General features: G+C 41.6%; 1 protein-coding gene across 1 annotated transcript in view; it reads right to left on the bottom strand.

Annotated features, from left to right (window-relative positions):
- yeats2 (YEATS domain containing 2) overlaps positions 1-14,813 on the bottom strand; it is a 65,626-nt gene that overhangs the window by 21,497 nt on the left and 29,316 nt on the right. The window contains exons 14-18 of the mRNA XM_038963578.1: positions 8,374-8,568; positions 7,458-7,695; positions 7,153-7,314; positions 4,866-4,984; positions 3,441-3,590 (exon numbers count right to left, since the gene is read on the bottom strand). Of these exons, the coding sequence (XP_038819506.1) occupies positions 3,441-3,590; positions 4,866-4,984; positions 7,153-7,314; positions 7,458-7,695; positions 8,374-8,568 (864 nt within the window). The remainder of the gene's footprint in view (positions 1-3,440; positions 3,591-4,865; positions 4,985-7,152; positions 7,315-7,457; positions 7,696-8,373; positions 8,569-14,813) is intronic.

Here is a 14,813-nt window from a genome sequence, read left to right as displayed (position 1 = left end):
ATACAGTTCCTTCAGAAAGTATTCACACCCCTGACATTTTTCCACATTTTGTTGTGTTACAGCCTGAATTTAAAATGTATTAAATTGAGATTTGTTTTGTCACTGACATACACAAAATACCATATAATGTCAAAGTGTTGTGTTTTTAGACATTTTTACAAATTCATTAAAAAATGAAAAGCCGAGGCAATAAGTATTGAGGCAATAAGTATTTAACCCCTTTGGTATGGCAAGCCTAAATAAGTTCAGGAGTAAAAATGTGCTTAACAAGTCACATAATACAGTGCCTTCGGGAAGGTATTCAGACCGCTTGACTTTTTCCACATTTTGTTACGTTGCAGCCTTATTCTAAAATGGATTAAATCGTTTTCCCCCCTCATCAATCTACACACCATACCCCATAATGACAAAGAGAAAAACTGAAATGTCACATTTAACCAAATATTCAGACCCTTTACTCAGTACTTTGTTGAAGCACCTTTGGCAGCGATTACAGTCTTCTTGGTTATGACGAGTTTCTGGGGAGTTTCTCCCATTCTTCTCAGCAGATCCTCTCAAGCTCTGTCAGGTTGGATGGGGAGCATCGCTGCACAGCTATTTTCAGGTCTCTCCAGATATGTTTGATCGGGTTAAAGTTTGGGCACTGGCTGAGCCACTCAAGGACATTTAGAGACTTGTTTAGAGACACTCCTGCGTTGTCTTGGCTGTGTGTTTAGGGTCGTTGTTCTGTTTGAAGGTGAACCTTCACCCCAGTCTGAGGTCCTGAGTGCTCTGGAGCAGGTTTTCATCAAGAATCTCTCTATACTTTGCTCTGTTCATCTTTCTCTTGATCCCGACTAGTCTCCCAGTCCCTGCCGCTGAAAAACATCCCCAAAACATGATGCTGCCATCACCATGCTTCACAGTAGGGATGGTGCCAGGTTTCCTCTAGACGTGACGCTTGGCATTCATGACAAAGAGTTCAACCTTTTACCAGACCAGAGAATCTTGTTTCTCATGGTCTGAGAGTCTTTAGGTACCTTTTGGCAAACTCCCAAGCGGGCTGTCATGTGCTTTTTACTGAGGAGTGGCTTCCCTCTGGCCACTCTACCATAAAGGCCTGATTGGTGGAGAGCTGCAGAGATGGTTGTCCATATGGAAGGTTCTCCCATCTCCACAGAGGAACTCTGGAGCTCTTTCAGAACCATCGGGTTCTTGGTTACCTCCCTGACTAAGGCACTTCTCCCCCGATTGCTCAGTTTTGCCGGGTGGCCAACTCTATGAAGAGTCTTTGTGGTTTCAAACTGCTTCCATTTAAGAATGATGAAGGGGACCTAGTGGACCATCAATGCTAACAACATACTTTTTGGTACTTTTCCCCAGATCTGTGCCTCAACAAAATCCTGTCTCGGAGCTCTAAGGACAATTTCTTCGACCTCATGGCTTGGTTTTTGCTCTGACATGCACTGTCAACTGTGGGACCTTATATAGACAGATGTGTGCCTTTCCAAATCATGTCAAATTAATTAAATTTACCACAGGTGGACTACAATCAAGTTGAAAAATTAATTAGCAAAGAATAAGGGAATGCCAAAAGTGTGCAGAGCTGTCATCAAGGCAAAGGGTGGCTACTTTGAAGAATCTCAAATATAAAATATATTTTGATTTGTTTAACACTTTTTTTGGTTATCACATGATTCCATATGTGTTATTTCATCGTTTTGATGTCTTCACTACTATTCTACAATGTAGAAAATATTAAAAAATAAAGAAAAACCCATGAATGAGTAGGTGTGTCCAAACTATTGACTGGAACGGTACGTGTTTGAGAGAGTCTCACCTTTCCACAGAGGGGTCAGTGTGTAGCTCAAACTGCTCAAACTGTTCGGACGCAACAGACAGAAGTTGGCAGATCGGCTGTACCGACTTCAGACGAGTCCCAAGACGCTTGTGGGGGTCATAGAACAAAATGTAGAACACTATTGTGTTCGTGAGAGTAGTTTGTTTGGAGGCCAAACCATTCGGACGCTACAGACGACTTTGTGAGAAGACCAATTTTCGAGATGTCTCATGGTCTGACAAACACCACTCTAGCTCTGTCATCTTTCATCGCAGATGCAGGAAGTGCGACATAGGCGGATGCGGTGGATTGAGACACATAAAAAAAAAAGAATATCTCTAGCTTACTTCTATGGGGATTTTTGTATTATGCTAATTGATTTCCGCGGGGGCTCGGACATCGATCTCCAGAAATGAGCCCATTAAGATGAAAAGCAATATCTTTAGGCCCTGTACATGGTTCGTATCAGGCAGGTGTGCTATTTTAGTAATTAGCATCATCACCTGTCTTGATGCAGCATGGTGGCTACTTGGCTGAAGCATGGGGTTGCTCCTCTGCATTGTTTACCACAAAGGTCTAATCGTTAGCTAGATCACAGCCTCTAAATATCATCGTTGCTCGATTAATGTTCTAAAAAAATATATACTGGCAAGTTTATGCTTTCGATTGGCCGACGCACTACCCGCAGTAATCTTTTATATTGTCATGCTAGACACAGAGATTGTAAAAACGATGCCAATTGCGCAAACATTTGAGTTGATAAAGAAATCTAACAGCACTTAAAAGCTGGGATCCGGCGCTTTTCAATAATTGTCATCAAAACTGTTGTCTTTTTCCCCGAGATTGAATTTAGGAATGTTGCGCAGTGACTGGCCTTATTAGAGCACATTTGTCTCTGCACAGCAATCAGCAGTGTGAAGAGTTGAGCGCTCTTTACAGCCGACAGTTGATATTCAGCTCATAAATAAACAACATAGCTCATTAACAGCATTGGGAATGAATCTGTTTTTTTAAAACAATTATGTTGACTACAGAATAGCATTATTACAATATTCATTTATGTATTTAACCAAAAAGTGATTTGTGTAAATAATGTTCATGTCTTGACAAGCAAGCAGCTAATAATGACATCGCTGTGTCTGATATGAAAAATGACTGAAAAGGAGGTGGAGGACTTAAATGAGCGTGCCGATGTTCAACTGTGAATTGATGGGCTTCCCGTCTCCGCTGAGATGGTTCTGGCGTATCTAGGACTACTGGCGGGGCTCACTCAAGACGGAAGGCTTTGACATACTTGACGAATTCTGGTTGATAACAAGTGTGAGGCATCAGATATCAGGAATATTGTGAAGGATTAAATATATATACTTTTTTTCTGGTTTGGAGTTTGAAAATGTACGGGCCCAAGCGGGCCATATGAAAGCTTGATTAACTTGCCCGGTGAGCTCGGCAGATGTTTCCGGGCCAGCGGGCAGCCCTGAATGTCAAGCTCTGTTATACAACTTATATGACCACTAACTTGCACGTCTCCCCAGAAGTAACTATGGCTATAGTGTAAGTAACTATGGCTATGGCGGACAGGCTATACCTGTCCACCATTTTGTGTCTAGACAGTACTGACCTGAGCCAGGATGGCAGCCTTCTGACCCGCTGTGACACGGATGGCCTGCTGGGTGATGGTCGCAGGGGACGACACTACGTGACCTGTGGAACTGGCCGCGCCCTGCTTCCCCACTGCCTGCGACGCCGGCTGGCCAACCAGAAACGTGCCCTGGAAAAGATCAATCAGAAACAGCTTGGTCGATACGACACCAAAAGATAATATCAACAGCAATGGGTTTTACAATACCATCTGAGAGCTTTTGTTAGAGCTTTTCTTGAAGAGTTTAGAAGTATGGAGGGGGATGGTAACATTTATTTGTTGTTAATTAATTGGTTTATTCAACAGTTTGGGAATAAGGGTTGGTGGGATGAATGGGTGGCACATTGTGGTTGATACATTTGAACATCCTCTTTGGCACAATTAGTCAGCAGTTAGGGAGGCAGATAACAGGGGCGGGTGATTTCTTTAGTTAGGCTGTTTAAGGATGTAGGAGCGGTGTGTGTGTGTGTATGTGTACACAAACACTCGCAAATGTGTGCATGCGCAAGTGTGTGATTGGTGACATTCATTTGCTGCTACCGACCAGTGGAACGGTGGAAAGGAAGAGGATGTCTAAATGTGTCCGCACTCTCTGCAGGCGCCCCGATGGCAAAGGCTAAAGTTTTCCCCAAAGGTTCGACTGACGTGAGAGTGAGAACAGCGAGCGGTGACATGAAATGATCTCTGCCCCAGATTTAGGTTTTCAGGTGGGAGGAAGAGAGGACGCACATACTTCATTAGATAGTTGTTGGAGACGGCATTGTTCTAGAGTTAAGAGCTGGATCAATGGCTCGATAATGAATGTATCTACTTCAGGGATATAGCTAGCAGCAGGCTCAATCACTACTGAAATACTAAAGATAAGGCTTTACTAAAGTAAATTACCCACAGAGAATGTACTTTATAAAGGGAAAAGTCTTCAAATAATCACTACCGGAATACTAAAGACAGACTTTACAAAAGGAAAATCCCAGCCTTCATGAACACAAAACAGTAAAAATGTATTCTTTAGGAACAAAAAATCCGCTAGCAAGTAGTCTTTAAAATTAACGAGTGTGATGGATTTGAGAGACTGAAGAGAGTACTTTTATTCTACTCTGAGCATGACATGAGACTCTCCACAAGAATTAGACATGAAAGGCAGCAGCTTGTTTCACTCAATGATTATTCGAAGAGGATAAAAGGGTGAACAGAGAGAGAGTGAGAAGATGTGATTATCAGTGTGTGTGTGTGTGTGGTCTATTTGAGGAGGTGTACACGTATGTGTGTGTGTGTGTACCTGCAGGGTCTGTGAGGACGAATGTGTGTGTGTGCGTGCACACCTGTGCGTGTATGTGTGTGTGTTTGTGCACCCCTGTGCGTGTATGTGTGTGTGTGTGTGTGTGTGTGCGCCTTTGTGTGTACCTGTGGGGTCTGTTTGAGGATGTATGATGTGTAGGAGAGGTTAGAGGGCAGGCTGCTGGATGAGGAGGTGGGGGTCTGGGAGCCAGAGCCTGTAGAGGAGCTGCCCTGGGACTGCTGACCTGCACACACATAAACACAGAGAGAGACATAGTTCAGCATAACACAGGGTTTTTTCTGGATAAAAAAGGGCTTAGGTGGTGGGCACGGACGGCCCGGCTATAGAGAACATGTCCTGTAATTCTACACATTTTGCCATGCAACTGAGAGAAAATTAAGCTAATTCCCTGCATTTTGCCATGGCTAATGCTTTATACTACTAAATTCCTTGCTTTGGTTATTTTCAATTCTCCCTGACTGTTTAGCTTTTATTTAGGTGATTGTTAGTTCTCAAAGATTAATAAAAAATAGTTAGGTCCATTATCTTTTCAATGTACGTTATATCTGGTTTTAGTCAGTGGTGTAGTGGAGGGTATGCAGCCACTTATTTTTCAGCGAAAATTGCGTATACTCACTTCTGAATCCCCACAATGTGTATCAAAGTAGTGTAGTGGAGGTATACGCCGTAACAATTAATAAGGCCGATGGAACAGATCAGAATGTTTCGCTTAGAATTATGATAAACGATCATCTTTTCACATTTTATACGCAGCCATGTGCACACAGCGGTAGGCCTACGGGCGAATGCTCCAAAATGCAATTTGGTCACTGCAAACGAGTGCGGCCTCATGGACAGAGATGGAAATATCCGTTCGAAATTGGTGAGATCTAAAGATGCAACATCATGGGTTGCTAATGTGACTAGGATAATGCCTTTGGCTGCTAGACAATGAAAGACCGTTGAAAGAAAACCAATAGAACAGGAGAACGCATTTGAGGAAGTCTTCATAAAATAATTGCCTCCGTGTTTCTACGGTGGGATTGTGGCTATAGGCTACTTTGAAGCAAGGTAAGACACACCTCATAATATGAAGTAAAACATCCATTTAAAAAAAATTAAGGAACAAGAAAAATATAGCGATGCTAACGATAGGCCTATCCATCTTCTGGTAGATGGAAAGGCTTTCCCAAAAACCTTCTCAATTAAATGTTAACTAGCTACAAAGTAGCCTATGCTTACCTTGCAGAATGATATTATGATTACTTGCATCAATCCAGTGGTCATTTGTTTTGCAAACTCATGTGCTACAGAAACGTCGCTTACCAAACAACAGTGTTCTGTGCCTGCCCACTTCAATTGAAGGGTAACTACACTAAAAAAATCGACATTTATTCGATTTTTCACAGACCTCAAAAGTGGTCTCCTGATGTGGTTTAAGCATTGCTGTGCATTTTTTAAATAAAATGTAATGGAAAAGTAGAAACCTGTGACTTTCTCACTCAGTTGACAGCCTAATTTATCTGTTTCAATAGTAGGCCTACTATTAGCCTACTTGCTCAGTACAGCTTGGGTTGACCTGACTGTGAAAGACCAAAATGGGATTTATCATTTTAGGTCATTCAGAGTTTATGTCACTGTTTCTCATAGACTTTTTCACACAGGGTGCCGTGGATGTCGATTAAGGCAGCCCCCCGCACCTCTCTGATTCAGACGGGTTGGGTTAAATGCGGAAGACACATTTCAGTTCAATACATTCAGTTGGACAACTGACTAGGTATCCCCCTTTCCCTTTCCTTCGCTGGGGGGGGGGGCAGTTTGAGTATACCCACTTCTCCGGCACTACACCACTGGTTTTAGTCGTTTTAGTTAACACTAAAATCGTATTTCCAGCCCGCCCAAGGATTTCAATGGCAGACAAATCCCTGATAATACACCCAGAGACTGCTCTCATACAGAGACACAAACACACACAGAGATAGACATGCTTCAGCATAATACGCCTAGAGCGGGGCTCTCCAACCCTGTTCGTGGAGAGCTACCATCCTGTAGGTTCACTCCAACCGTAATCTAGCACACCTGATTCTAATAATAAGCTGTTTGATAAGCTGAATCAGGTTAGTTACAACTGGGGATGGAGTGAAAACCTACAGGAGGGTACCTCTCCAGGAACAGGGTTGGAAAACCCGTTACCTAGAGACTGCTATCCTATACAGACATAAACACCTACAAAACCTGCATTCATACCCCAAAGAGGTGAAAAACACCATGGCATATTCACTATTCAGTGGGGGTTTGTTTATGTGACAAACTGGATTGGATACAAGGATGGGGTCGGGGAGGAAGAAGAAAATAGGAAATGAAAGGAGAGGAGTTGGTAAGGATAATGAGGTGTGTGTGTGTGTGTGTTACCTGCTGAGTTGGAAGCTCTGAGGATGGCTCCCTGGGGAATGAGCAGCAGCTTGCCCTTCCCTGATGGGTTCTTGCTGTTGGTGGTGAGGTACAGCTTGGTGCCCGGGGGCAGATTGGCAAGGTTGGCCAGGTTGTTGGCTGGCAGCTGGAGGGTAGCCATCACTGTGGAGAGAGAGAGAGGGGGGAGAGAGTTTGTCTGTCAAGAGTGTTTGTTTGTGTTTACGTGTCTGCATGTCTCAGATAAACAGGCACCTTTTCCCAATGTTTGTATGCGTGTGAACAAACAAAAGTGAAGTGACCCTCACCTCCGCTCTTTCCTGTTCCCCCTGCAGCCCCCGTTGCCTTAGCAACAACCTGCTGACCCACGATGCTACCAGCCGCTCCGCTGACGATGGCCTTGGCGACGCCCTGGGCGACCACCTGCTTCCCGCCGATCACCTTGGAAACGGAGGGGTTACCCTTGGCAACCAGGATCTGTCCGCTGCTGATGGCCACCTGCTTCACCGCTGCCTGGAGGGCGGAGCCTACAGGGATACCCAGAACCTGGAGAGGGGGGAACATTGGAAATATAGTTTTACAGTTCAAAGCCTTTGCTCTCTGATACTGTGCTCACTGGCTGTGAACCATCTCTGTGTGTGTGCATGTCAAATCAAAACGATGTTCATTTGATCAGATGTTAAAGCGGGTGCAGCGAAAAGATTATGTTATTTGCGCCTAACAAAGCAGTACAATATTAAACAAGTACATAAACAAAATACATTTTCTTCTATAAATCAATAAATGTCGGAATGAATCCAAATAACAACCCAAATAGCCCTGTAAGAGTAATCGAAATGCAATCTATACGTATCTACACAGGGTGAATTTGCACTAGACATACTAAGAATGATATGTACAGCAGTAGATATAGAGTGAGCTATTATATTATAAATATGCGGTGAGTATAAACAGTATCATTAAACGCAATGTACAGTAGTAGAAATATTAGAATGAGCTATGTCGAGAATACGGTATTTAAATATACAGTACAAAACCACATGGCAAAATGGATAGAAGTACAGGAAATTAGCTTCCGGACCAGAGTGTGGAATATATGTATGTAAGTGATAGACAGTATGTGAATAGAAAAGGTGTGTATAGCAGTAGTTACATAGGATGAGCCATGACTAGAAGTTCAAGTGTGTGTGTGTGTGTATGTGTCCGTGTATTTCTGTCTGATACCTTGCTGGGTGGAGCCCCTGCCCCGCTGGCCCCTCCTGTCTGTTTCTGTGGCGACATGGAGATCACGTGGCCTCCCTTCACTGCGACAAATTGCTGCGTTGCTGCGGCGGCAGTCTGCTGGGCTGCCGTTACCGAGGAAACCATCTGCTGCTGATGCTGAGTGGGAACCTCCCCCGGCTCCTGCTTGATAATGACCTGCAGAAGTAGAGAGCGTAGAGAAAGAACATTACCACAAGGACTACCAGTGCTAGAAGCAACCTGGCCAAGCAACAGGTTAAACAATGATTCACACCCCTTGACTTTTTCCACATTTTGTTGTGTTACAGCCTGAATTTCAAATGGATTCACACACAATACCCCATAAAGTCAAAGTGGAATTATGTTTTTTACAAATTTTTACAAATTAATTCAATAAGTCAATAAGTATTCATTCCCTTTGTTATGGCAAGCCAAAATAAGTTCAGGAGTACACATTTGCTAAACAAGTCACATAAGTTGCATGGACTCAATAATGCAATAATAGTGTCTAACATGATTTTTGAATGACTACCTCATCTCTGTACGGCACACATACAATTATCTTTAAAGTCCCTCAGTTGAGCAGTGAATTTCAAACACAGATTCAAACCACAAAGACCAGGGAGGTTGTCCAACGCCTCACAAAGAGCACCTATTGGAAGATGGGTAAAAATAAAGCAGACATTGAATATCTCTTTGAGCATGATGAAGTTATTAAATACACTTTGATGGTGTATCAATACACGCACGCAGTCACTACAAAGATACACGGGTCCTAACTCAGTTGCCGCAGAGGAAGGAAACCGCTCAGGGATTTCACCTCGAGGCCAATGGTGACTTTAAGACAGATACAGAGTTTAATGACTGTGGATGAATCAAAAACATTGCAGTTAGGGTGGCTACTTTGAAGAATCTAAAATATAAATGTATTTTGATTTGTTTAACACTTTTTTGGTTACTACATGATTCCATATGTGTTATTTCATAGTTGTGATGTCTTCACTATTATTCTACAATGTAGACAATAGTAAAAATAAAGAAAAACCCTTGAATGAGTAGGTGTTTCCAAACTTTTGACCGGTACTGTAAATGTACTACAACTATTGCAAGACCTGAAAATGGTTGTCTAACAATGATCAACAACCAATTTGACAGTTTGAAGCATTTATTAAAAGAATAAATGGGCAAATGCTGCACAATACAGGTGTGGAAAGCACTTAGAGACTTACCCAGAAAGACTCACAGATGTAATTGCTTTAATATATATATATTTTTTTTAACCCACTTTGAATTCAGGCTGTAACAGAACAAAATGTGGAATAAGTCAAGAGGTATTAATAATTTTGTCCCATTCCAAACAGGCAAGAAAAAACCAGCAAGGCAAAAAAGAGTGAACACTCACCATTGGTTAGTTAATACAATAAGTCAATATCATTGTTGTGATTAGACATTGGTTTTAATAACAGCGACTGACAGATCACAAAGAACCCTGCTTTATTTTCAGCCCCCCGGCAGAGAGAGAAGGCTTGGTGCTGCCCAGCAGAGAAAGAAACAGTGCTGTGGGTTGAGGTTTGATGCTGAGTATCACAGCAGCACCGCGTTCCTGCCTACAGTACTGACGGAATTCATCTGCCATGAAATTGTGTTTCATCATCTGTGGAGAGTTTGGGGAGTGGGTTGATTTTATTACAGGGGTTTGACACCATCTCTGTGTGTTTTTGGGGGGTTTTACTATCCTTGTGGGGAGCAGGAGTCCTCAAAAGGATAGTAAAACAAGGAACATTCCAACCTGTGGGTCCCCACAAGGAAAAAAGGCTGTTTTAGGCTTAGGAGGTAGGGATACAATTGGGGTTAGGTTTAAGTTAGGTTAAGGGTACATTTAGAGGTTAGGGAAAACAGGATTTTCAATGGGAATCAATTGATTGGTCCCCACATGGAGAGCAAAAAAAACAGGTGTGTTTAGATATAGAACCTTGCAGTGCAATTCCCTTTTAGAATGATGTCCCAGTTAAATGTCTTGCCAAGTGGCTGCCTACAGCTGCTGAAGATAGCACCCAGAGTGGCACACTATTAATAATACACAGAGCGAGAGAGAGAGTGTTGTTCAAGGGAGGAAGTGTCTACAGAGACAGGAAGTCACTATACCACACAGACTGCTGGGTTGGCTCTGACATAAATCTCCTGGAAGCTCAACACTGTTAGGTCTGAAAGAGTTCTATGAAAAGTACTCATGACAGGTTAATGCTTTGGTTATCAAAGTCAGTCATGGAAGACTCCTGTGTATTCAGGGTTTAAACTTGAAAGGGGCAATCTGCAGTTGAAATAATAACAAAGCATATCCCACCACTTGGGTAAAAAGCTAAGGGGTTGGGGCTGGAGAAATGTAACCACTCTCAAATTCATAGACATGACCAAAAGTATGTGGACACCTGCCTGCCGAACATCTCATTCCAAAATCATGGGAATTAATACAGAGTTGGGCCCCCCTTTGCTGCCTCCACTCTTCTGGAAAGGCTTCCACTAGATGTTGGAACATTGCTGTGGGGACTTGCTTCCATTCAGCCACAAGAGTATTAGTGAGGTCGGGCACTGATGTTGGGCGATTAGGCCTGGCTTGCAGTCTGCCTTCCAATTCATCCCAAAGGTGTTAGATGGGGTTGAGGTCAGGGCTCTGCGCAAGCCAGTCAGGTTTTTCCACACCGATCTCGACAAACATTTCTGTATGGACCTATTTTTGTTTACAGGGGCTTTGTCATGCTGAAACAGGACAGGGCCTTCCCCAAACTGTTGCTACAAAGTTGGAAGCATAGAATCGTTGCATTGCTGTAGCGTTAAGATTTCCCTTCACTGGAACTAAGGGGCCTAGCACGAGCCATGAAAAACAGCCCCAGACCATTATTCCTCCTCCACCAAACTTTACAGTTGGCACTATGCATTGGGGCAGGTAGCTTTATCCCACTCCAGCCGACTCTTGGCATTGCACATGGTGATCTCAGGCATGTGTGTGGCTGCTCGGCCATGAAAACCCATTTCATGAAGCTCCTGACAAACAGTTCTTGTGCTGGCGTTGCTTCCAGAGGAAGTTACTAAACTCGGTAGTGTGTTTCAACCGAGGACGGACCATTTTTAAACGCAATGCGCTTCAGCACTTGGCGGTCCCGTCCTGCTAGCTTGTGTGGCCTACCACTTCGTGGCTGAGTCATTGTTGCTCCTAGACATTTCCACTTCACAATAACAACACTTACAGTTGACCGGGGCAGCTCTAGCAGTGGAGAAAATTGCCATGTTGAAAGTCATTGAGCTCTTCAGTAAGGCCATTCTACTGCCAATGTTTGTCTATGGAGATTGCATGGCTGCGTGCTCGATTCTATACACCTTTCAGCAACAGGTGCGGCTGAAAGAGGCAAATCCACTCATTTTAAGGGCTGTCCACATACTTTTGTATATATAAGTGTAGCTATGAATGCAAGGACTGACCATTTATGATATCAAAATTATAGCTTTAACCAGGGCTTGACATTCACCTTTTTTTGCCACTTGTCCTTGGGACAAGCATCACAGATTTTTTTACTTGTCCAAAAGCTCAAGTCACTAGTCCAAAAAAATAAAAATAAAAAAGGGTCTGTAACACCAATATTAGGAAGGTGTTCCTAATGTTTGGTATACTCAGTGTATATACCCATTCATTCTTGAAGAAAATAACTTCTAAATGCCTTAGTTCAACTGTCATAACCCAAAATATAACCTTATTTTACTCCAATGTTTGTAAACAATGTCAATGTAAACAAATACTGTATAGCCTAAAAACATGGTTAGTTAAAATAAATAAAAAATCGGACGAGAACAATATAGATATAATCACACAAAAATCACCATGAAACCATTACCGCGATCAGAATTCGATCAGAGAGGCCAACATTGGAATAATATTCAAATCTATTTTTCCTGTACATAAATAAAATAGCCTACATGTAATAAAAGTGTAGGTGATATGCATATTGGCTATAGCCTCATGTCGAAACCGATGCCGACAGGAGGGAGGTGCCAGAAAACGTAGCCAAACTTTACTGAGACTTTTAATTAACTAAATGTAGACTTAACGCCAGTCGTGACTGACAAACAAAATGAGACCATTTAACCGTAAACGTATTTGTTTACAACCTAGCCATTTTATGTAATTTTATGATGCATGTCTTTCCTTGTTTCAAAGTAGCCTAGCTAAAATATGACCATAGAAATGTTGAGGGAATTATTTTATAAACACTTAATATGACATTGAAACCGGCATTTTTCACATTCTATTTGTTTTCAAATAAATGTTCTTTTATTGTCCAGCAGCCAAAGGCATAATCCTAGGTCATATTAGTAACCCTGCTAGTTGATGATAATCCTAGTCATATTAGCAACCCTGCTAGTTAATGATAATCCTAGTCATATTAGTAACCCTGCTAGTTGATGATAATCCTAGTCATATTAGTAACCCTGCTAGTTGATGATAATCCTAGGTCATATTAGTAACCCTGCTAGTTGATGATAATCCTAGTCATATTAGCAACCCTGCTAGTTAATGATAATCCTAGTCATATTAGTAACCCTGCTAGTTGATGATAATCCTAGTCATATTAGTAACCCTGCTAGTTGATGATAATCCTAGTCATATTAGTAACCCTGCTAGTTGATGATAATCCTAGTCATATTAGTAACCCTGCTAGTTGATGATAATCCTAGTCATATTAGCAGCCCTGCTAGTTGATGATAATCCTAGTCATATTAGCAGCCCTGCTAGTTGATGATACTCCTAGTCATATTAGTAACCTTGCTAGTTGATGATAATCCTAGTCATATTAGTAACCCTGCTAGTTGATGATAATCCTAGTCATATTAGCAACCCTGCTAGTTGATGATAGTCCTAGTCATATTAGTAACCCTGCTAGTTGATGATAATCCTAGTCATATTAGTAACCCTGCTAGTTGATGATAATCCTAGTCATATTAGTAACCCTGCTAGTTAATGATACTCCTAGTCATATAAGTAACCCTGCTAGTTGATGATAATCCTAGTCATATTAGTAACCCTGCTAGTTAATGATAATCCTAGTCATATAAGTAACCCTGCTAGTTGATGATAATCCTAGTCATATTAGTAACCCTGCTAGTTAATGATAATCCTAGTCATATAAGTAACCCTGCTAGTTGATGATAATCCTAGTCATATTAGCAACCATGCTAGTTGATGATAATCCTAGTCATATTATTAACCCTGCTAGTTGATGATAATCCTAGTCATATTATTAACCCTGCTAGTTGATGATAATCCTAGTCATATTAGTAACCCTGCTAGTTGATGATAATCCTAGTCATATTAGCAGCCCTGCTAGTTGATGATAATCCTAGTCATATTAGTAACCCTGCTAGTTGATGATAATCCTAGTCATATTAGTAACCCTGCTAGTTGATGATAATCCTAGTCATATTAGTAACCCTGCTAGTTGATGATAATCCTAGTCATATCAGTAACCCTGTTAGTTGATGATAATCCTAGTCATATTAGCAGCCCTGCTAGTTGATGATAATCCTAGTCATATTAGCAACCCTGCTAGTTGATGATAATCCTAGTCATATTAGCAACCCTGCTAGTTGATGATAATCCTAGTCATATTAGTAACCCTGCTAGTTGATGATAATCCTAGTCATATTAGCAACCCTGCTAGTTGATGATAATCCTAGTCATATTAGTAACCAACCCATGCTAGTTGATGATAATCCTAGTCATATTAGTAACCCTGCTAGTTGATGATAATCCTAGTCATATTAGTAACCCTGCTAGTTGATGATAATCCTAGTCATATTATTAACCCTGCTAGTTCATGATAATCCTAGTCATATTAGTAACCAACCCATGCTAGTTCATGATAATCCTAGTCATATTTGCAACCCATGCTAGTTGATGATAATCCTAGTCATATTAGTAAACCATGCTAGTTGATGATAATCCTAGTCATATTAGTAACCAACCCATGCTAGTTGATGATAATCCTAGTCATATTAGTAACCCTGCTAGTTGATGATAATCCTAGTCATATTAGTAACCTTGCTAGTTGATGATAATCCTAGTCATATTAGCAGCCCTGCTAGTTGATGATACTCCTAGTCATATTAGTAACCCTGCTAGTTGATGATAATCCTAGTCATATTAGCAGCCCTGCTAGTTGATGATAATCCTAGTCATATTAGTAACCTTGCTAGTTGATGATAATCCTAGTCATATTAGCAGCCCTGCTAGTTGATGATACTCCTAGTCATATTAGTAACCTTGCTAGTTGATGATAATCCTAGTCATATTAGCAGCCCTGCTAGTTGATGATAATCCTAGTCATATCAGTAACCCTGTTAGTTGATGATAATCCTAGTCATATTAGCAG

Source organism: Salvelinus namaycush, chromosome 25 (genome assembly GCF_016432855.1).
Source record: "Salvelinus namaycush isolate Seneca chromosome 25, SaNama_1.0, whole genome shotgun sequence".
In the NCBI taxonomy this organism is placed as follows: domain Eukaryota; kingdom Metazoa; phylum Chordata; class Actinopteri; order Salmoniformes; family Salmonidae; genus Salvelinus; species Salvelinus namaycush.
Note: the sequence above shows the minus strand (reverse complement) of the source record. Positions and strands in the feature narration are given on the sequence as shown.